Below are 25343 nucleotides of genomic sequence, written 5' to 3' on the forward strand. Positions count from 1 at the left end.
CTTCTTCCCAGAAGTGGATTTTCAATACAAATTTGATTGTTTATTGGCCTCAGAAAAAAAAGCCTGGTGAAAGAAGGTCTCTGCAATTGAAAGACTCAGTTCTTATCCTTTATGTTCTTCTAAACAAACTCCTCAATAGTAAAGACAATGAGATTCTGGCAGCTCCACAGAGGAAACATTGCAATATCACAATGAATGTAGTGATGAGATGTTTGTAAAACAAGGCATTTTTGAGCTTAATGCCTTTTTTTAAAGGAAGAGATTCTGTCCAAGGCTTCTGGAAAACACACTGCTTCAATTTTCCCACTTAATTAACTGGTCCATTTACAAGATGCTCCTGGATATTGGCCTGGTTTATGAAAGTGATTTTCTTCAGGTGCCCTCAGTGGCCTTTTCTCTGTGCAAGGAAAAATGACAACAGCAAAATGATAACCTGGGTTCTGGCAGTCATTTCAACAAAATCTAAAAGAACTTTCTCTTGTGTAAGAAAAGTTTATTAACTATAGGCATTACATCATCTCTCTGAATTAGAAGAGGTCATGAAATTTAAAGATATAGGGGACCTTAAGAATCTTCTAGTCCAATTTTCTCAGTTTACAGTTGAGTCAAGTAAGATCTAGATAAAGAGACTTGCACAAAATTCTCAGGTAGTTAAGTGGCAGGATCAAGATTTGAACACAGAGTAGTTGGTCAATAAACATTTCTTAAACACTTACAATGTTCTAGGTATTGTGCTAAGCACTGCAGATACAAAAAATGGCAAAAAGTAGTCCTTGCTTTCAAGAATCCAATGGATAAACAACACGTGAACTGCTATGTACAAATAATATGTGGGGAAAATAGAATATAACCAGAAGAAAAGTGCTAGAAGATTTGGAAAAGGCTTCTTGTAGAAGATAGGATTTTAGCTGGATTTGAAGGACTCTAGGAAACAGAGTTAAGGAAGGAGAACATTCTCAGTGGGGATTAGGCAATATAATGGACACAAGAGTGCCTTGTTTGGGGAATAGATAGGGGAAGGAAAATGTAAAAAGTAAAAAGGTTGGCAAGGTCCACTCTTAATTCCACTCCATAACATTGAACCTAACTGGTCCGTGTTGTAAAATGAAATAGATTTTTAAAAAATGAGATTAGATGTTCTCTAAGGTCCTTTCCATGTTTTTTTTTAGTATAGCATAAATTTCCTCCAGGTTTAGGATGAAAAGCTTCTACTGAATACCTATTCAATTAAATTCAACAAAATGTAATGAATATTGTCACATTCAAGGCACTATGCTGAAGCAAAAATAAAATTGACCCTATCCTTTAAAAGTTGTTACAATCTATCAGGAGTTGATATGAAATATATAAAAATAACTACAAAGCAAAAAGTAGAAAGTATGTAACAGATGATACTTGTAATAGAGGTTTGTACCTAATTAATTGTTCTTAAAGGTCAGCGATAGGAGAGACCACTTCCAGCTTAGAAGATCTGAGAAGGGTTCAAAGAAGGTAGGATTTGATAGGTATTCAAATAACAACTTAGCTAAAGTATGATTTTAAAAGGTTTAAATAGAGAGAAGACATCCTAGTGGTAGGCAATGGCAAAGTGAAGTCAAGAAAATGGATTTTTTTCAAGGAAGCTGTGTAATCTGGTTAGCTTAAATGTATCACAAAGTAGAAATAAGAGAAACATAAAGCTAAAAACTAGATTGGAGCTAGATACACACAAGTATGTATGTATGACTTCTGGTACCAAGTTGGCAGAGTGAGGAAGGAACCCTCTTAAGCCCTTGAAAATTCCCCTCCAAACAACTAAAAAACTGCCTCAAAATTGATCTAGGAGCAGGGAAGCAGTTTACAAATATGGTAGGAAAAGCCTGTCTCCCTAGGGTGGGAGAGGAGTGAGGTTCAAGGGCAGCAGAAGCAGTAGCCTGCCTCACATCAAGGGGTTTGTTGAAAGGTTCCAAATCTGGAACAATCCACTAGTGAGGCTTCCCCACTCTCCTGCAAACCACACACAGGCAACCTAAAAGGCCTCACTGCTGACCAGGAGTGAAGCCCACTCTTCCCCATCATGCTAGGTTAATAGCAGGACCCAGTCCCCAGGTTCTATCAACAAACAGACCCTGTTTCCATAACAACTCAGGAGCAGAACCTCCTCTCTGGGACAGACCAACAACTAAACTTCACACCCAGTGGAAGCCTCATCCCCTCATACAAGCCAGTGAAAGCAAGCAGCTAAGCTTTAAGTACCTGAAGCCCAGTGAAAGCCAGCAGTAAGATCTTGATCCCCAGCACAAAAAGTCTGGCACAATTGCAGGACCAGAGCCCAACTCTCATATAAAAACAGCAAAGTCACAAAAAGGTAGAATAATGAGCAAAAAAGAAAAGAAAAACTTGACTATAAAAAGTTACTGTGGTGACAGGGAGGATTAAGGCATAAACTTAGAAGTTAGTATTATCAAAATGGTTACATGTGAAGCCTTAAAGAAAAACACAATTTGGTCTTGGGCTCAAAAAGAATTCCTGCAAAAACTTTAAAAAGAGTTAAAAGGCAGATTAGAGAAGCAGAAGAAAAATTGGGAAAAGAAATGAGAGTAATATAAGAGAATCATGAAAAGAAATCAATAGCATGGAAAAAGATTTACAAAAATTTATCAAGGAAAATAGCTCCCTAAAATAGCCCCTCTGAACGCCTTTAAATAATGCAATGAAACAATTCCTGAAGGAGTAGAACTCGCAAAAAGATGAAATGAAATAATTTCCCAGGGACAAATTCAGAATTTCAGCAGGAAAGGTCTGTCACATCTGAGTGAGGGTGAAGCACAACTCGTGAAGACTACCAGTTCAGATCCAGCCCCAGCAAAGCAGGAACAGGCTTTGTGAGCCACTTGATCATCATCACCATCAGCTGCCACTTTCCAAAACTCTCAGCACAGAAAGTAAAGGGGTCAAATAACTGATGAGAAGGAGACTGCAGGAGCCCTTTTTGTAGTGGCTAGAAACTGGAAACTAAATGGATGTCCATCAGTTGGAGAATGGCTGAATAAATTGTGGTATATGAAAATTATGGAATATTACTGTTCTGTAAGAAATGACCAACAGGATGATTTCAGAAAGGCCTGGAGAGACTTACACGAACTGATGCTGAGTGAAATGAGCAGGACCAGGAGATCATTATATACTTCAACAACAATACTAGATGATGACCAGTTCTGATGGATCAGGCCATCCTCAGCAACGAGATCAACCAAATCATTTCTAATGGAGCAGTAATGAACTGAACTAGCTATGCCCAGAAAAATAACTCTGGGAGATGACTAAAAACCATTACATTAAATTCCCAATCCCTATATTTATGCACACATGCATTTTTGATTTCCTTCACAAGCTAATTGTACAATAATTCAGAGCCTGATTCTTTTTGTACAGCAAAATAATGTTTTGGTCATGTATACTTATTGTGTATCTAAGTTATATTTTAATATATTTAACATCTACTGGTCATCCTGCCATCTAGGAGAGGGGGTGGGGGGGGTAAGAGGTGAAAAATTGGAACAAGAGGTTTGGCAATTGTTAATACTGTAAAGTTACCATGTATATATCCTGTAAATAAAAGAATAAAAGGCTATTAAATAAAAAAAAAAAAAAAAAGAGAAGGAGACTGCAGGGATCTCTTTACTAGCACTGAGATAGCACTGATGTTGCTTTGCCCATCCTCAGTTCTGAGTTGCAGTCCTATGTAGCATTCTCAAGGTGAGAAGCACTAGCACACCAAAGCTTGAAGCCACAGTAGAGCAGGGTCCCTTGTCATAGTTTCAGGACATAAAAGAGTGTGTGTGGTCACTCACAGAGCCATAGGCCAGGACAGTAGTAAACACACCTTTTCTTTTTTCATACCATTTTGGAAGAACTGAAACTTATAGGTCTCTGGGGGGAATCTCTGAAAATAGCTGCATAAAACCCCTGAAACTTGAGACAGTGTATCCTTTCACCATGAGAGCAGGGCCCTACTTTAACAAAAAGCTAAAAACAAAATACGGACTGGGAAAATGAGCAAACAACAGAAAAATTTCTGACCATAGAAAGTTACTATGATGACAAGGAAGACTAAAATGCACACTTAAGAGAAGATAACATGGTTAAAGTTCTGACATCCAAAGATTCCAAGAAATAGATGAATTAGTTTTAGGCCATGGAGGAACTTAAAAGGATTTTGAAAATCAAGTAAGAGGTGGAGGAAAAATTAGGCAGAAAAATAAGTGATGCAAAAAAAGCATGAAAAAATTAGTCAACAGCTTGGTGAAGGAAACACATACAAAATACAGAAGAAATTAATATCTTTAAAAAATAGAATAGGCCAAATGGCAAAAGAGGTACAAAAAAGCAAATGAGGTGGGAAAATGCATTGAAAAGAAAAATTGTCCAAATGGGAAAAAGAGTTACAAAAGGTTACCAAAGAAAATGATTTATTAAAAAATAGAATTGAACAAATGGAAGCCAGTGATTCTATGAAGAATCAAGAAACAATAAAACAAAATTAAGAGAAAAAAAAACCCCAAAACAATGTAAAATATCTCATTGGAAAAACAAATGACCTGGAAAATAGATCCAGGAGAGATCATTTAAAAATTATTGGACTATCTAAAAGCCATGATCCAAAAAAAAAAAAAGAGCTTAGACATTATCTTCCAAGAAATTATCAAGGAAAGTTGTACTAATATTCTAGAACCAGAAAGTAAAATAGAAAGCAAAAGAACCTATCACTCACCTTCTAAAAGAGATCCCTAGTTGAAAACTCCCGAGAATATTATAGCCCAATTCCAAATCTCCCAGGTCAAGGAGAAACTATTACATGAAGCTAGAAAGAAACAATTCAAGTATCGTGGAGCTACAATCAACTTTTAAAAAATTAGCAACTACTACATTAAAGGATCAGAGGGCTTTGAATATGATATTCTGGAGGGCAAAGGAACTAGGATTACAAGAAAGAAATATCTATGTAGCACAACTGCATAGATCCTTCAGGAGAAAAATGAATATTCAATGAAATAGCAGATGTTCAAGCATTCTTGATGAAAAAACCAGACTTGTATAGAAAATTTGACTTTCAAATACAAGAATGAAGAGTGGCATAAAAGGAACTCATAAGAGACTTAATAGAGTTAAACATTTTATGTTCCTACATGGAAAGATGATACTTGTACTTCATAAAACTTTTCTCATTATTAGGGCAATTAAAAGATGTATATATAAACAAAAGGCACAGGTATGAGTTGAATATAAAGGGATGGTATCCCAAAAAATTAAATTAAGGTGTGGGAGAGTATTCTATGAGACATCAAAATAACAAATAACAAATAAAAAAAAAGAAAAATCTGTGAAATTTGTCATTGGAAAAACAACTGATTTAGAAAGATACAGCAGAGATAATATAAGAATTTTTGGACTACCTGAAAGCTATGATAAAAAAAAAACAAAAACAGAACAGCTTTTAAGATATTATAAAAGACATATTAGAAAAAAAATGTTAGGAGTTGTTTTGCTCAATTTCATGTTAATAAATTTGACAATCTAAATGAAATGGATATCTACAAAAATAGAAATTACTCAGATTAAAACTTAAGCCAGTCTTAGAAAAAGAAATTGAACAAGCCATCACCAAATTTCTCTAGGACCAGATGTATTCACAAGCTAATTCCACCAAGCATTTATAAACAATTAATCCCAATACTATATAAACTATTTAGAAAAATAGCCAAGAAGGAGTTCTGTGAAATTTCTTTTATGATGCTGATACTTAAACTAGTATGAGTCAAAACAGAGAAAGAACATTTTAGACCAATTTCCCTAAAAACTATTGATTCAAAATTTTTAAATAAAATTCTAGCCAAGAGATTATGGCAATTTAGGTGGAATGTTATACCAAAATCTCCAGGCTCATTCAATTTTAGAAAAAACTATTAAAATAATTGACCATACCAATAACAAAACCAACAGAAATCATATAATTATCTTAATAGATGCATTAAAAACCCTTTGACTCAGCAATAGCACTATTAGATCTATATCCCAATGAGATCATTTTAAAAAAGATTAAAGGGATCTACATGTATAAAAATATTTAGAACAACTCTTTTCATGGTTGCAAAATATTGGAAATTGAGATATACCCATTAATTGGGGAATGTCTGAACATGCTGTGGTATATGAATTTATATAATAGAATACCATTGTGCAAAAAAAAATGAAGAAACAAATTTCAGAAAAACCTGGAAAGACTTTTATGAACTGACACAAAGTAAAATAAGCAGAACAAGGAAAACATTGTACACAAGATCAGCAATATTATGTGATGATCAACTGTGATTGCCTCATCTCTTCTTAGCAACACACAAGTAAGAAGGGCATAAAAAGACAAATACTATTCACATGTAGAGAACTGATGGACTTAGGATGTAGCATTTTTTTCACTTTATTCTTTCTTGTGGTAATTTTCCTTTTGATCTGTTTTTTAATAAGTGTGACTAATATGGAGATTTTACATGATAGCATCTGTAATAAAGTATATTAAACTGCTTACCAATTTTAGAAAAGGGGAGGGAGAAAAGGGAGAAAAATTTGAAACTCAAAATTTTTATAAAAACAAATGCCAAAAATCTTTGATTTGTAACTGGGAAAAATAGAATACCATTTTTTAAAAACCTTGACAAAATACAGTAGTCAAAATGCCATGAAAAGTCTGGCACAGTTATAAGACCAGAGTCTATTAAGAAAGGTTACCTTAAAATGATCAATAATATTTATCTAAAACAACCAGCAAACATCTGTAATTAATTTAAGCTAAAAGCCTTTCCAATACAGCAAGAGGGAAGCAAGAATTCTCATTACCACCTCTTATATAATACTATACTAGAAATATTAGGCTATAGAAATAGGAAAAATAAATTGAAGTAATTAGCATAAGCAATGAGGAAAGAAAATTATCATTGTGTTTTAGTCATGGAACAGCAAGGAAGACAGTGAAATTTATTGAGAAAGAGAATGACATGGCCAGATCTGGGCTTTAGAAAAATTACTTAGGCAAATGAATAGATGGCAGATTGGAGTGATGAAAGACTTGAGAAAGAGTATAATAGAGAAGAAAGGTGATCAAAAGTGTCAAAGGCTGAAGAGAAATCAAGAAGAATGAAGATTAAGAAAAGGCTTCCCACCACTTCGAGGAGCAAATACAAAATCATTTTTGGCATTTCAAGCCTTACTTAACACTCCCTTCTCCCCCCATGTATCTTCCCAATTTTATATCTTACTCCCTTTCATTTACTCTTTGATCTGTGACACTGTTTTTCTTGCTGTTCCATGACTAAAGGAAGGCAGATGTAGAAGGATTGCCTAGCAGAAGTGAGGACCCACTTGAAGTTGTATAACATAAATTTGTAGTGAATCCAGTCAGAATGATTGTATGCTTTTCTTCACCTTTGTTTAACAGCATGTGTATAAGAGTGAAGAATGCAGATGGTGGGAGTCATCCAAGGCTAAAGCTAAGGCTTGGGAGGGCATAATTGTCAAAAGGATAAGGGGATCAAGAGAAGAAGATAGTATAAGAATTTAACTGGTTCATAAAGGGGTCAAGTTGGAGAAAAGAAAAGAGTTGAGGAAAGATTGCCTTTAAAAGAACCAAAAAGTAGATGTTTTTGAGAACATGGTATATGGACCAAGATTGAGAAATCAGAGGAAGAAGTTAAAAGCCAATAGATTATACTCAGATGAGGAAATTTTGGAATGGAACATTTGTGGGTTATGAACAAGATCAAGGGTATGGTTATATTTGTATGTGGTTGAAGCAGAATGGAGGAGTAGGACATAGGAAGTGAGTATATTGAGGAAATGAGTGTTTAGGATGTTTGTGGAGGAGTCATTTTGAGGTTCCCAAGTATGAGGACAGAGTTGGGGAGGAAAGAAAAATTGTGATCCATGTGCCAAAGTTGTTGAGGAAGGAAGGGGAATAATCTGTAAGTCTGTTCACAACATCTTCCAGGCTTTTGATTCAGTAGATTTGAATAGCATTAATCTCAAAGAAGAGGTTATTAAATGATGGAGAAAGGAGAACTTGGAAGTGTTAATGGGGAAAAAAGAGTATTCCCAAGACCTTGCTGCAATCAGTGAGTCAATGAGAGCAGCTGGTACTGGAAAGGGTAGCCAGGGGGATTATGTAATTATGGGAGAGCCAGGTTTCAATGATATTTTCAAAGAATTTTGTGCCTTGCCTTTTGTTAAGATTCCAATTCATAAAATTTTAAAGCAGGGAAGATTCTTTGAAATTCTAAACTAATCCCCTTATGGGGGGATATGAGGAAATGAGTGAAATAACTTGCCCAGAAAGTTAATTACAAAGTCAAGGCAGTAATCCAGATCAGCTATGATACATTGTCTTGGATTGTGATTACATATAGATGTGACACAGTGTCACCAAATAGATCTAAACATCATGAGGATAGAAACTCTGAGGTCTTATTTATGCTGATGCTATTATACCTAACTTTAGTAGAAAGATTTAGTGAATTTCCATGACAGAAAAGTTTCTAGAAACATAAAGATGCCAAATTAACAGCAGTATAAAGCCATTTACCTACTAAGCATATTTTTAAAATGTTTTTCTCTCTCACAGATATACCTTGCAGAAAGGACAAACTGACATCCATTTTCTGCCAGACACTGAAAACGATGGGCAAATGCTCTGTCATCACTTTAAGAGCTCAGTGCTGCTATACATGTGGTAAGCCTCACACCATGCAGTCTCGACAGCCAAAAAATCGACATGGCTTCAGAAAATCCAAACTGCTCTGATGCCGGAAAGAATCCATCCTTCACCAAAGACAACAGCAACCTGCTAGACATGATGAGTTCTGGGGTCTGGGTTAATTTTATTGAGGTCTCAGTTCCTTTGTTTCATTTGAAATTGGGTAATTAAAAAAAAAATCCTATTGTATCCCTCTATTCTAATGGATGTTGTTGAGCTGTAATACGTGCTGATACCTGGAAGAAAGGTGAGATGTCTAATCAGGTTAGTTTTATGGATTCCTGCCATTCTTTACAGGGTATAACTTCTATGAAAGATGCCAAATTGAATAATCCTATAAAGTCTTGTGTCTCCTCAAAGGGGGTGAGTGGTCTGAACTTTTCATTCTACCTCAGGCATGCACAAAGGACTGTGGTTGGAGGATATAATGAACTCCTACTGATTTCCCTTGATGACTCACTCTGCCCTCTCACCTGCCCCTCAAAGTTGTTTAGAATCCTCAGAGGGATAGTTTATAAGTTTTCACAATGCCATTTACACTTAATCCAAACCAAAGGAAAAGCTTTATATGACCAATATTCAGTGGAAAGCATAGTGGAAGAAGTAATCTATTTCCTGACCAATCCCCCCAAGTCTTCTATTTGCAACCCTGAGTTGAAGAATTAGATGTTAGAGGATTGAAATAAGACCTTTATGATTAGATCTGCTATTTTTGTGAGCTTTTGTCAGTGTTCACAAAATAAATACAAGCATTCATAAAAAGGGTTAGGGTGAATAGTACAAAGTCTAAAGCCTCAGTAATAAAGACTAATGAAACTTCAAGTAGGTCCTTCATAAATACTTTTCCAATTAAATTCAATAAACCTCTACTATGTATTAGATTTGACAAAGGTAAAAATTAAATATTTCCTGATCTCAAGAATTTTGCATTCTATATAATTATATATATGTGTGTGTATATATATACATATATATAATTACAGCATAGATAAAATAATATAATTAATAACAGATATATATGCATATGTATTTATATACTTTACAACTTTTTTTTTTTTGCTGAAGCAGTTAGAGTTAAGTGACTTAGCCACATAGTTAGAAAGTGTTAAGTGTATGAGACCAGATTTGAACTCAGGTCCTCCTGACTTCAGGGCTGGTGCTCTATTCACTGTACCACCTAAGTGTCCCCTACTTTAAAATTATTAAATAATTATGGTAATGGATTAAAAATTCAGGAAAAGAACATGTAAAATGCACTCTGCTAGACCCTCAAAAAGATACAAAATTTAAATAAGATACTCTCTGCCCTTGTGGGATTTATAATCTGTTTTTTTCATTTGTTGAATGGAATTAATCCATGAGTCTGGCAAGTCAGATAGCAAGATCTGAGTCATTCTTGACTTCTCAGGTAAAATAATGGACTTCAATTTCCTGTTTTATCTTTAACAATAATAGCTATTACCTTAAAATTTAACAAGTACTGTTCAAATAAATTGATTTTCCATATGAAGTCTTGAACAACTATATTCAGTTAGTTGATTTGATTAGAGCCCAAAGCTAAGGGAGGATGTTGATTTGGTTTCTGAATCTTACCCGGAATAAAAAAGACTAAGAGGACACATGTATATAAATCAGTGCAGATTCCACCAAGGGAATGAAAAACTACCTCTTGGTAGTTGGCATTGACATCTTTGTGGAAGGGATAGCACAATCCCAGACTCATCGCATTTTTACTCTAATCATGTTTTTTATCTTCTAGTAAGGCAAATTATTCTCAGCTACAGTTACCCATATTCCCATAGAACATCTGTTCAGTAGAATGGTGCTATTGAATAATGGTGCTGATATCTGGATGGTGGCAGAAATAATATATTCCTATATGTATAGATAGATATAGAGTGATTGTATATGAAACTATACATACTTTGTACAAAATGATACTTAATGGTGTTGCTGGCCAATGCTAGTTCTATTTCTTTGATACTATGTGCTTAAAGTTTGTTATATACTTTTTTATATTTTATTTGTTAAAATATGAATGTAGAACACTCCAAGTCCCTATGAAGGATGAAGGAAAAACTAATAGAATTAAAAGGGATAGGGCTAAATTTCAAGGCAAGGGACAAAATGAAGGATTGTTGCATTTACTGTTGTTAGGGAAACAAGCTTTTCACAGAAATCAGTTTTATCCCTGACAATATCTAGAGGTGATAGGAAATATTCAAGGTGGAGGCAGAAGTCTAGAAAGTGTAAAATCTTTTTTTTTTTAATTTGGAAGACTTTGTTTTCTCAAAGCATTTATGAGTATTAGTTATTCTGAATGTTAAGTAATCCACTTTAACTCAATATAACCATTTGAGGTTTTTACACTTAACCATGAAAGTTTATTAAATTATATAAGGAATCCAAGTCTGTGATCTTGCCTGTGACACTTTCAGTATTGATCTATTGCTATCCTATTGAATTCTACAGGCTTAACCTTACCTATTGTCATGAAAGTAAAAAGAATAGTTAACATTTTCAGACTATATATTATCTGACAAGATGAGAGCAGTAACGATGGGAGAATACAACCATAGTGCACACAGAAAAAAGTCAAACAGATCTGCATCAATCAAGCAGAAAGCAGACATATACTATATATAAATATATATCTCACATATCCACTTCCTAGAATCACACTCATATAGAATATTAGTTTTTTCATCTGACACACCTACTTGGACAACAAAAAAGAATCCCTAAAATATGAATGAAATAATATTTCATGTATTAGCTCTTCTAAGCATGCAGATAAGGGACAACCAAATAACTCAAAAACTAATGAGCTAACAGACTTCAAAGTTGGCACCATAAGAAGTAACCTCAGGTTAATAAAGATAGGGCTATATGTTCTGGGGGCAAAACTCTGACCATTTTCTTCACCAAGTGTTCTTCTGACACTCAGATTTATGAAATAAGACTGGTGCTGACTTGATTTTCTTTCTTCTTTAAAGGATTAAATGATACGTTTGAAATTGAGATTCAAGGATATATATACATAATTTTTGGAAACCAGAGAGGATTACTGCAGGGCCTGGTGCTGAAATAATAATGTAGAAGAAAAAAATCCTCAAATCCTTAGGCAAATTTATCTGACTTTACATGTTAATAGGGAGGTTTTCTGAAAAACTGTGTGCAAATTCAATTTTTGTAAATCAAGTTATGTACTAACTGCAGGCATTTGGAATTCAAGTCAACCTTGTGCTTTATGTGTTTGTAAAGTGAAGAATTATGTTGTGATACAAATACTCACCTAATTTATCTGTTCTGTGGATTTGAATTTTTGTATAATGAGTTTTATTAAAGTAGGATCCATCTGTATCTCAAATCTTCCCTAGCTGCAACTGAAATATTTTTAGGGTTAGATACAGAAATTACTAAAGAAGTTTCATAAAAATTTGAGGTAAATTTTAGAATATCTAAAAATTCAGTGTAATTTAGGAAGTTGAACAACTTCATATCCCAATACCTCCTTGAAGGACACTATATGAAACCCATCTAGCCCACATGTCCCAACTTTTCATAAGAGTTGGTAGAAGTTATAACAGATAGACCTTTGGGTCTGGAGTCAGACAGTTCAAATGCAGCAGTTATATGATCTTTGACAACTGACTTAACTGCTCCCTGCCTCAGTTTCCATATCTCTAAAATGGGGGTGACAATAGCACCTCCCCCACAAGGTAATCATGAAGATTAAATGAGGTAACATTTGCAAAAAATTTAGTACAGTGCCTGGCATAAAGCTGATGTTTATTACATGCTTGTTTCCTTCATTCCTTCCTTCAAATCTCCAATTCCAAACATGGCTTGGTCACAAAGATTACAGATTTTCAATCTTCTACTGTATGAGTTCAGGGCAAAGCCCAGGAACAGTATCTGGTGCTCAGCTGCATGTAGCTTCAGGAAACAGATCACAATTTCATGTATTACAAATAAAATGGTGCTGCCTTGTATCACTTATATTTCATGTGACTCCTTCAGTTTACATTATGAATGTCTTTCTTCTTATTAGTAGTAGTAATAATAATGTTATTTAAAATTCTGTGGTTGGGGAAGCACAATTCTACCTGTCTTTATCCTCAGGAGTAAATGGTATGGTTGTGATGTTATACACAACACACAAATTGTATTGCCCTTCTTGCAGTGTTGCTTTGTAGATCTCCTTTATCAGTCTCCTTAAGTGATGTACTTATGTCTCGAGATTGAAAAAAATTGTAAGACAACCTATCTTTCCAAAGGATCAATAAATGGCTATATTCACTAGTGGTTTCTGTGTCAATCTTTTCCATATAATTTTATATTTTTATAACACTTTGTGATTATGAAACTATAACACATTTGCTTTTAGACTGTCATGACTGTGTCTTATTGTCACCCAGTATTCTTCTGTTATGAACAATGACTTACAATCTGTAAATAATTTTGCTATGTTTTGTTGATACTGTAATGTGAAAAAAAAAAAGGTAGGAGTAAAGGAAATGCTAGGGAGCACAGGAGGAAGGATGAGGGAATTACCATGCATAATCATGATGTGCAAGGAAGAGTATATAAAATATGGAAAGAATAGGTGTTGTTTAAACTTCACTTTCACCTAACCTGGTCAAAAGAAGCAGAAAATCCACAAACTTTGGTTATGAATACATTCAACTTTATCTGGATAAGTTAGAAAGAAGAGCAAGAAAAAGAAGGGTCTGGAAGGGATTAGTCATGAACAGTTTTATTAAACTAGGATCTATCTGTATCTCAAATCTTCCCTAGCTGCAACTGAAATGTTTTTAAGGTTAGATACAGAAATTACTAAAGAAATTTCACAAAATTTTGAGGTAAATTTTAGAATATCTAAAAATTCAGTGTAACTTAGGAAGCTGAACAAATTCATACCCAATCCCTCCTTGAAGGATACCATTTGAAACCGATATAGTAGAGGATGTAGTGAAAAGGAAGTTAAAAGGAAAGGAAGAAAGAGTAAGAACCTGAAGTACAGGGAACAAGGAAGATAAAGATGAAAGAGTATGAGGACAATCTGAGGAAATGTACAATTATTATAATTGTGAATGGATTCACATAAAACAGAACACATCAACAGAATGAATTAGAAAGCAAAATCCAACAATACTTTGAAACACACTTGAAACATAAAAACTTTCATAGAAGTAAAATAGTTGGAGCAAAATCTATGATACCTCAGTTCAATGCAAAAGTAAATGTAATTAAAAGTGAAGCAGCTTAATGGTGTCAGAGTGCACAAAACACCAGGCTTGAAGTCAGGAAGACTCATCTTTCCAAGTTCAAATATGACCTCAGTTATTAGCTGTGACCCTGAGCAAGTCACTTAACTCTGTTTCTCCTCTGTAAAATAAGCTGGAGAAGAAAATTGTAAACAAATGCTGTATCTCTGCCAGGAAACCCCCAAATGGGATCACAAAAAGTCAAATATGATGGAACAAAATCAAAGGAATTTTTGTAATTTTTTATAATTTTTGTAGTTTTCTTATTTATTCTTTGGTTTAGTTTACACACACACACACACACACACACATACACACGCACACTTTGGGCTGTCCCTCTGCTAAATTTGATTTTTGACCTCCCCCCTTATAGGCTGATGTGTACTTAATGATACATTCCATGCCACTTCTGAAATGCAAATTATCCTTGATAATATGCTGTAACCTCCTTATATCCACTTTAGGTTAGTTGTAATTTGGATCCTTTATTATCTGCAAAAAGTTCTATAAAGTCCATGACATGTCTTTAATGACAGTACAAACTCCAACTCTGAATTTGTGTGTGTGTGGTGGTGGTGGTAGGGCAATTGGAGTTAAGCGACAGCAAGCTAGGAGGTGTTAATTGTCTGAGACAGAATTTGAATTCAGGTTTTCCAGACTCCAGGGCCCTCCAATTTCAAACTTACCAGAATTAAAGTTGATTTTAGAGATTGTGGTGTCCTTGGAGATTGTATATTAAAGTTGGAGACTTTAGTATCCATGTTAATCAGCAAATAACATTAATTTGAATTTACAAAGATTTTATTTTGATTTTTTTTAGTTCCTACCAAGTCACTTGAGATTTGAGTGGACTGATGTCCCCTCCCTTTCCTTAAGTCTAACCTTTTGCAAGATCCTAAGGATCTGAGCTTCATTTGTCAAAATTGAGTGTAGCAAAACCATACCTCCAAGATTAAAGAGCTATAAGGCAAAGATATCAAACATATTATTCTGAGTCATGGTAGAAAGAACCCTAAAGATGTCCACACTATTCTAGAAGCCACCACTATCAAAGTGGACATAGCCTAAGAGAGCTGACACCTTTGAACTGGTGTGACTATATGTAACATGTTGTCTAGTACAGATTGTCTGGTACAGGACAGAACTGGTTTTGCTCAAGTTAGTTAGTAATGGGCAATTAATTACAGCATTTAAAATATTCAAATGCTCTTTCACAACTGCCATTATACTCAAGAATCAGCAGGGATAGGAAAGATGTGTGTGTATGTGGAATGTATGTGTATATGTATATATATACATAAATATATCTTTTCTTAACTATAGCTTGCTTGGGTGTGGTGGGTGGATGAAAAGGGGAAAAAGAATAAAGTAAATAAGGTACACAGCAGAGAACAAAAGAACAGTTTATGAGGAAGTAAAGAAAATGGACATTTATAAATATAATTTCTTCTATAATATATACTTTCTTGATCTGGTAATTTGTTGTTATATATTTTGAATCCTCCCTGATGTTCTGCTGGGCACATGACAATGTTCTTTTTTGGGTTTTTTTATTTTGTTTTGTATTCCTTTTCCGTTTTTCTTGTTTTCTTCGTTCTGTTTAAAAAAAATAAAGTTAGGGAAAAAAACAAGATGTGTTCTTGTGAGATGGACACAATCAATGTGCCAGAGGATTGAATGAAGATGCAAACAATGCTTTGAGACTAGCAAGACAAGAAGCTACATGTTTTACTTTTACTGACAGCTGATGCTTTTAGCTAAATTTATCAGCAAGCAATTAAATATTTACTAAATGTTGGGGGATACAAAGAAAAGCAAAAAAAAAAAAAAAGTCCCTGCTCTCATGGAGCTCACATTCTAATGAAAGAGACAGTGTGTAAACAACTATGCATATACAATACATACATACACACATGCATATATATGTCCATGTTATTGTCCATTGTTATTTAGTCGTTTCAGTCATGATCAATTACTGTTCATGACCCCATTTGGGGTTTCTGGGCAAAGGTATTGGAATGATCTGCCATTTCCTTCTCTAGATCATTTTACAGGTGAGGGAACTAAGTTACTTGCCCAGAGTCACACAGCTAGTATCTAAAGCCATATTTGAATTTAGGTCTTCCTATCTCCAGGCTTAGTACTCCATATGCCTATGAGCATATAAACTATGAATGTAAAACCAAAAAAAATCAGTTTCTAAATACTGTTTTATTATAGATCTTGCTTTTTTAGGGAAAAAAAAATCTGCCAGTCACAGTTATTTCTAACTAAGGGAATTTTCCTAATAAGGACAACTAGTATCTTTTGATAATGCTTGTTATTGCTTTCTGACGACTTATTAATATGCTTTTATTTTTCAATTCATGGTGATTTCCAGGCATATTGGATATGAACAGGGACTTTATTAATAAATTATATTTTATAAAATACTTTAAGGTTTACAAAGTACTTTACATATGCTATCTTATTTAATTTGTATAACAACCTTAGGTGGTAGGTGATGCTATTGAATTACCAATGAGGGAAGTGAGGCTCTAAAAGGTCTATACAGCTACAAAGCCTCTAAGGAAGGATGTGAATGGAGATGTAACCAATTCAAATTCTCACACTATGAGCTCTGCTCCACAGAGATCTAGTTTATGTAATGTCAGTGTTAGTATTAGGAAAAACTGACCTTTAAGGGATCGAGTCCAGGGAGCATGTTTATTGGTGAGTCTGCATCTAGAAGTGCCTGATTATTTAGACATCTGCTTATATCAAATGCTTATAAAAAAGACTTCTTGATAGTCTCCTAATCCAGAATTAAGTGTATATACAAGAAGGATGCATACTCAAAATGAAGGCATGCATGGTAGATGAATTTCTCTTTCCTAGCAGGAAAAAAAAATCCATTCCAGAGATAGCTGTAAGTAAACTAGTGAGGGGCTAGCACAGTGCTAAGTAATGTGGTATATCTAGCCCAGCAAGTGGATCAAGACTAGCAAGATGCTATGGGTTTCAAGAAAGGACAATTGGTTATTCCATACCCATAAGCAAATTTATGGAACTGATGTTCATAGCAGCTAGATTAAATTTGAGCCCAAAGACCAAGATGGTTTAGAGGAAAATGTGACCCTGAATTTTTTTTTGGTAGGGGACAAAAGAATTCTTTCTTCTCGCTATCTTTTCAGTAAGTACCCTTATGGAAAAGCTAAATGATAATGATTGGTTACATGATATTAGGGAACTGATCAATAATATAGATTATATGGAAGAAACATTTATATTAGGAAAAACATATTAGAATAAGGGCTTGAGCCAAAGTCATTAAAAAGACACTTTCTTAGCTCTCTAATGCCTCCTCAGGAACCTGAGAGAGAAATGTAGCTAGGAAAGTCCTAAGGGATTCACCAGCATTGGGACTTTTCAAGTGGGAGTTAGGATAAAGATGCCCACTAAATTTGCAGGAATATATTCCCCTTTAAAATATTCAATATGCAATTATGTTTATCCCAAAAAAATATTTCTTACATGGGCATGACAAGGTATTTTCATGGGCTAAATTTCTTCTATTTTGCTACAAATTTTCCTTGACACTTATTTATTCTGGAGGAGTTTTGTTATCGCAACCTATTCCCAATCCCTGAACCAATATTTAGGAATTCAGTTAATTCAAACTCCAAATATCTGATGACCAAATTATTTTGGGAAACATAGACTTAGATAGTTACTCTTCCCTTCCCTTATCCCACTGTTTCCCAGGTGGAATTCTGCTCAACACACACACACACAGACACAAAATTACATCCTTGTGAAATGAGATTTCCATTGATAATATCTTCAGGTCTCCATAGGAAAGGAAAACTGACTAGAACTAGAAGGAGAATGACAAGACTGATCAATTAATAAACAACTACAACTTTCTTTTCATCCCTGGGATATTGACAAATAGAATCCTATAGATTTAGCCATTGCAAATTAGCTTAAAAAGACAGCCAGACAAAACTGCAATCTGTTTTCAGCTGATTGTTTTGCATCTGTTTTTGATTCCAGACAATAGATGACCTAATGAAGTGTGAGACCAAATTAACCTTCTTTGGGCCCATGTGAATTTAGAAATGGATTAGTTATATGGTGGCTGGGAATTCAGGAACATAAGGGCTACTTCATGATTTGTTAAGGAGCAGAGAAGCCTCACAGATAAAACCTTCTGTTTGCTTAGTGATTGGAAGGTAGCTCTGCCTCATGAAAACCAGAGCAGGCAGGAAGGAAAATGAAAAGTTGCCAATAATATACTAACAATGTGCTCCTTAAATATGCTATTGGAAGCATGTGATTTTTTAAAAGAAATTCAATTGAACTCAAAACATTTGGGGTGAAAAGGTTGTCAGGGAAGGTAAGGTGGCCCCAAGATTGCGCCCTGTCAAGATTCAATTACCTGCTGCAAAGATTGTTTCAGACAAACAATAATCACAAGCCCCATGGTCCTATAATTGAGCCATAATGTATACACTGGAGGTATTTCTCTGCTACTCAAGTCATATTTGCTCATTTCTGTACTTACAATTCTAAGAACCAATTTTTATTCCACATTTAACATCACGGGTATTAAGCATGGCTCTCCCCAAAGTCAAAAACAGAAGAAAAAGCCTTGCACACATATGATAATCATGGCAGAAAAACTATCCCAGAATATAAAGGGGACAATTATCAACTGGGAAATGGTTAAACAAATTGTTACATATAAAGATAATGGAATATTACTATGCCGCAGAAAAGGCAATTATAGGGATTCAATAAAACTTGCTAAGATTTATACAACTTGATACAGAAGCAAAAAAAAATAATCAAGACAAGAAGAAACACAATAACAATAAGAACATAAATAATAACACCAAGAGATATAGGAATTAAGATTAATACAATAACCAGGTTGGATAGTCCGCATTTATAGTGCTTGCTGCTGGGGAGGCTAGTACATTAGTTGAACTCTAATGAGAAAAAGGGAAGGAAATAAGCATTTCTACAGCACTTATTACATAGTAGGCCCTTCACAAAGCACTATACAAATATTAATCTCATTTGATTCTCACAGCAACACTAGATGATATTATTTTTCTCTATTTTGCAGTTGAGAAACTAAAATAAGGTAGGGTAAGTGACTTAGCTAGAGTCACACAGCCAAGGGTTTTTCTGATTCCAGACATAGTCCTATATTTACCTTACTACTTAACTCATGCCTCTAAAATTCTGAGCTACAACCAATCAAGTGTTTGCAATTAGTTCAGCATGGAGACAGGGAGTCTCTGGGAGCAGAAGGCCACCAGACTACCTAAGGAGAAGTGAAGTGACTTAGGGTTAGAGCCATTTAGAGCCCCAGTGCTGATTAATATTAAGATCAGGCCCATGAGTGGTCATTGAACATCTGGCCTGAATATGACAGAAGATCTGTACCAATAAGTCCTATCCAGTACGTCTTTAAGACAAATCAGTAAGTTCTGGGGTTCTTGATCTGGCATAGATAGGCTCAGAAAATGAGTCAGTCCCCAGTGACTGACAAGGCAAGGTAAAGTGAGAAATGCTAAAAAGTTGGGTTTCCATAGTGTTGCAAGCTTTGAGATAGTGTGGGATAGTGGGAACCAGTAACCAAGAGGTTTTCAGAATGTGAGAGGTTAAGGAAGATTAGGATTCACAGAAGATAGGATTCATAGGATTCATAAATGATAAATAGAAGCTTTGAGCAAAAAAGAAATTGGGGGGCCAGGAAGGCATAGGTGGATTCAGCCAATCAGAAAGAGTCTTGTGATTTTGAGAAAACCACAAATTTAAGATTATACCTCATCCAGCCCAAACTAGTTGGGGTCAATGACAGAACTTGAACAAATCATTATTGCAAACTTCCAGGAGAGGTGGGGTGGAGGCAAGATGGCAGAGAGCAGACACAACTCTTTGTGACCACCTCTGAATTTCTCTCAAATCAACAGCAGATTAAGCCTGTAAACTAACTGGTTTTGAAGTAAAAAAAAATCCACAAATATTTGGAGTACAACACATATAAAAGAAGTTACCTTGGAAGAACTCCATAATAGGTCTGTTTCAAATGGGCAGGAAGACAGTCTACCAACCCCAGACTGCAGCACAGGAAGATGGGAGCAAGAAGTTGCGGCCAGGAGTCAGAGCATTGTAGCTTTCACGCACCTAGAAATCATCTGTGCCTCTTAGGCCACTCTGTCCTGGTTGCAAGCAGGTAGTTTAGCAGATTTGCTGCAAATTGTAAACCACTGAGCCCTGGAAGAATGCTGGACCTAGCTGTCATTACCCAGCATTGTAAATCAATCAGCAGAACTGCTCCAAGGCAAATTAAAGCAACTGTAGCTCCTTTGCTTTGAACAGACCACAAGCCTTAAAAATGAATTAAAAAAAAACAAAAAGAATTCTCATCATAGACAGCTTTTATGAAGAAAGAGGAGAACAGACCTCAAATCCTAAGGTTCCTAAAGGCAAAGTACCTTCAGATGAAGCACCAAAGAGGGACATGATCTGGTCCCCATTTCACAAGGTTTTCTTGCAAGATTGCATAAAAGATCTTAAACGAATTAGAAGAAAAAGGGGGAAATGAGATCATAGCAAGGAGAAATGGAAAAAGCATAATGCTTTACAAAAGAGATATGAAAAAGACACCAATTCACTGAAAAACAAAATTTGTGAAATGGAAAAAGAATCCAATGAACAAAAAAATAAAATTGGCAATTACAAAAGGAGCTAAAAAGGTAACTGAAGAAAATAATACACTAAAAATTAGAATTGAATAAATGGAAGGGAATGACTCAATAAGATTTCAAGAATCAGTCAAACAAAAACAAAAAAATGAAAAATAGAAGAAAATATGAAATATTTCCTAGGAAAAACAACTGATTTGGAAAATAGATCTAGGAGAGATAATCTAAGAATTATTGGACTTCCTGAAATCCATGATGAAAAAAAGAACCTACACATTATCTTACAGGAAATCATAATAGAAAACTGCCCTGATATTTTAGAATCAGAAGGTAAAATAGCCATTGAAAGAATTCACCAATCACCTCCTGAGACACCAAAATTAAATCCCCAAGGAATATCGTGGCTAAATTTCAGAACTATCTCACCAAGGAAAAGATATTGCAAAAAGTCAGAAAGAAACAATATAAATACCAAGGAGACACAATTAGGATCACTCGGGACCTAGCAGCTTCCATTTTAAAGGACTGAAGGGCCTGGAATCTGATATTCCAAAAGCCAAAGACACTTGGATTACAACCAAGAATAAACTATCCAGCTAAAATGAGCATTATCTTTCAGGCAAGAAGACGGACATTCAATGACATAGGTGAATTTCACCTATTTCTAATGAAAAGTGAAGTGAACAAAAAATTCAATCTCCAAACACAAAACTCAAGAGAAGCATAAAAAGGTAAAAAGGAAAGAACTCTTGAGAACTATTATTTCTGTTATGGGTATACCTAGAAAATGCAGGTATAATTTGATTTTATTGTGATAATATGAAAAAAAAAAACTAGTGGTGGAAAAGGAATAGTACTGAAAAGAGGAAAAGGGAGATAAAAATATGGGAAATTACATCTCATGAAGAGGCAGAGAAACCTATTATAATTGAGAAAACGATGGAGGGGGATGAGCATTGTATGAATCTTACTTCTATCAGATTTAGCTCTAAGAGAGAATAGCAGACATATTTGGTTTCACAGAGAAACTTGTGTCACCTTATAGGGAAGTAGGAGGGAAAGAGGGAAAAGAAAGGGAAAGACTAATAGAAGGGAAAACAGAATAATTAGGAGAAAGGTGTAAAAAGGGGGGAGGGGCTCTAAAGGGGGAGAACTGTTTGAGGGAGGTAGTCATCAAAAGGAAAATACTGGGGAGGAGGGAAGAGGGAAAGGAAGAAGAAAAGCATAACTTAGGCTAAATAAAATGGCAGGAAATACAGAATTAGTTATTTTAACTGTGAATGGAATGAACTCTTCCATAAAATGGAAGCAGATAGCAGACTGCATTAAAGACCAGAATCCTACAATATGTTTTTTACAAGAAACACATTTAAAGCATAGTGATACATACAGAGTGAAGGTAAAGGGCTGGAACAAAATCTATTATGCTTCAGGTAAAGAAAAGAAAAAAACAGGGGGTAGTAATCCTGATCTCAGATCAAGTAAAAGCAAAGATAGATCTAATTAAAAGAGATAATGAAGGAAACTATATCTTAATAAAGGGTACCATACATCATGAAGCAATATCAATATTAAACATATATGCACCAAGTGGTGTAGCATCAAAATTCCTAAAGGAGAAGTTAAGAGAGATGCAATGAGAAATAGACCGCAAAACTATACTAGTGGGGGATCTCAACCTTGCTCTCTCAGAACTAGATAAATCAAACCACAAAATAAACAAGAAAGGTAATTAAAGAGGTAAATAGAATGCTAGAAAAGTTAGGTATGATAGATCTTTGGAGAAACTAAATAATCTAATCCTAAAGAATGAATGGGAGAAACAGCAAATCATAGACACAATAATTTCATCCAAGAGATTGACAATAATGAGAAAATATACCAAAATTTGTGGATTTCAACCAAAGCAATAATAAGGGGAAATTTTATATCTTTAGATGCTTACTTTCATAAGACAGAAAAATAGAAAAAGCATTGGGCTTGCAACTAAAAAAAAGCAGGAAAAAGAACAAATTAATACTCCCCCAATCAAATAACAAACTTGAAATTCTAAAAATAAAAGATTAATAAAATAAAAGTAAAATAATTATTGAATTAATAAATAAAACTGTGTCGATTTTATGAAAAAACAACAAAATAGATAAACCTTTAGTTAATTTGATTAGAAAAAGGAAAGAGGAAAATCAAATTGTAATCTCAAAAATGAAAAGAGAATTATCTACCAATGAAGAGGAAATTAGAGCAATAATTAGGAGTTATTTTGCCTAACTTTATGCCAATAAATTTCATAACCTAAGTGAAATGGAGGAATAGCTACAAAAATATAGATTGCCCAGACAGAAGAGGAAATAAAATATTTAAATAGTCCCATTTTAGAAAAAAGAAATAGAACAACCTATTAATCAACTCCCTAAGAAAAAATCCCCAGGACGAGATGGATTTACATGTGAATTCTATCAAACATTTAAAGAACAATTAACTCCAAGACTATATAAACTATTTGAAAAACTAGGGAATGAAGGACTCCTACCAAATTCCTTTTATGACACAGATATTGTACTGATACATAAGCCAGGTAGGATGCAAATAGAGAAAATTATAGATCAACCTCCCTAATGAATATTAATGCAAAAATCTTAAACAAAATATTAGCAAAGAGATTACAGAAAATCATTCCCAGGATAATAAACTATGACCAAGTAGGATTTACACCAGGTATGCAGAGCTGGTTCAATATTAAGAAAATCATTAGCATAATTGATTACTTCAATAATCAAAATAACAAAAACCATATTATTATCTCAATAAATACAGAAAAAACATTCGATAAAATCCAACATCCATTCCTATTAAAAACACTAGAGAGTATAGAAATAAATGGACTTTTCCTTAAAATAGTCAGTAGCATCTATTTAAAACCATCAGCAAGCATCATATGTGATGGGGGTAAACTGGAACCATTCCCAATAATATCAGGGGTGAAACGTTGTCCACTATCACCATTATTATTCAATATTGTATTAGACATGCTAGCTTTGGCAATAAGAGAAGAGCTTAAAGGAATTAGAGTAGGTAATGAGGAAACCAAATTATCACTCTTTGCAGATATGATATGATGGCATAGAGAACCCTAGAAAATCAATTAAAAAACTATAGGAAATAATCCACAACTTTAGCAAAGTTGCAGGATACAAAATAAATCTACATAAATCATCAGCATTCTTATACATCACTAAAAATCCAACAGCAAGAGATACAAAGAAAAATTCCATTTAAAATAACTGTCGATAATATAAAATATTTGGGAATCTATCTGCCAAGGGAAAGTCAGAAACTATATGAGCAAAATTACAAAACACTTTTCACACGAATAAAACCAGATCTAAACAATTAGAAAAATATCAAGTGCTCTTAGACAGGTCAAGCGAATATAATAAAGATGACAATACTACCTAAACTAATCTATTTATTCAGTGCTATACCAATTAGACTCCCCAGAAACTATTTTATTGACTTAGAAGAAAATCATAACAAAATTCATCTGGAAGAACAAAAGGTCAAGAATTTCAAGGGAATTAATTTTAAAAGCAAATGAAGGTGGCCTTGCTGTACCAGATTTAAAACTATATTATAAAGTAGCAGTCATCAAAACCATTTGGTACTGGCTAAGAAAAAGAGTAGTTCATTAGTGGAATAGGTTAGATTCATAGGACTAAATAATCACTGACTATAGTAATTTAGTGTTTGACAACGCCAAAGACCCCAGCTTTTGGCATAATAATTCACTATTTGACAAAAACTGCTGGGAAAATTGGAAACTCATATGGCAGAAAGTAGTCATAGACCCACACCTAACACCATATACCAAAATAAGGTCGAAATGGGTTCATGATCTAGACATAAAGAATGATATTATGTTAGAATCTTAGTGTTAATTCAATGGAATTGAGAGAAACAGTGCTTATGTATTACACCTTTGGAGTTCACACCTTTGGGAGAATTCACACATTAGAGGTCACACATTAGAACTCACATCTTTAAGAAAGTTTATACATTAGAGCTCACACATTGGAGTTCACAAGTACAGGAGATACACAAAGTTAACTTTGTAACTTTGTGAATTCACACCTCCCATAATCCCACTCTCAGAGGAGAAGTCAACCTTTGAGTTTACACCTCTAAAAGAGCATAAAAAGAGCTTCAGTTAGTCAGTCAGTTCAGAAGATTGCCAGGAGTTGGAGTTCAGCTAGAGGCAGAAGCTGGCAGAGGCAAAAGACTTGCAACGAGCTCTCTCAGAACCAAAGAAAGCTAACTGGACTATTTTGGATGAGACAATAAAAGATTTGATTTTAACTCCTGGCTGTATTTGGGGTGATTATTACTTTGAACTAAAACTAAGGCTGCCTCCAGAAAACCTCCCCAAGAAACCTACTCCCACAGAACTATCATATATATTTTAGAAAAAGAAGAGAACACCACAATATTATAAATAAATTTGAAGAACATAGTAGAGTTTACCTCTCAGATCTGTGGAGGATGAAGGAATTTATAACCAAAGAAGAACTAGAGATAGTTATTGATCACAAAATA

At 34.5% G+C, this 25343-nt stretch overlaps 1 protein-coding gene across 1 annotated transcript in view; it reads left to right on the forward strand.

The window, feature by feature from the left end:
• Nucleotides 1-9715, forward strand: part of ADAMTS12 (ADAM metallopeptidase with thrombospondin type 1 motif 12) — a 467290-nt gene extending 457575 nt beyond the window's left edge. Inside the window, exon 24 of the mRNA XM_031945878.1 lies at nt 8651-9715. Coding sequence (XP_031801738.1) covers nt 8651-8829 — 179 coding nt within the window. The 3' untranslated portion in view covers nt 8830-9715. The remainder of the gene's footprint in view (nt 1-8650) is intronic.
• Nucleotides 9716-25343: the final 15628 nt, after the last annotated feature.

The sequence above is a fragment of the Sarcophilus harrisii genome, chromosome 1 (assembly GCF_902635505.1).
Source record: "Sarcophilus harrisii chromosome 1, mSarHar1.11, whole genome shotgun sequence".
Classification (NCBI taxonomy): Eukaryota; Metazoa; Chordata; class Mammalia; order Dasyuromorphia; family Dasyuridae; genus Sarcophilus; species Sarcophilus harrisii.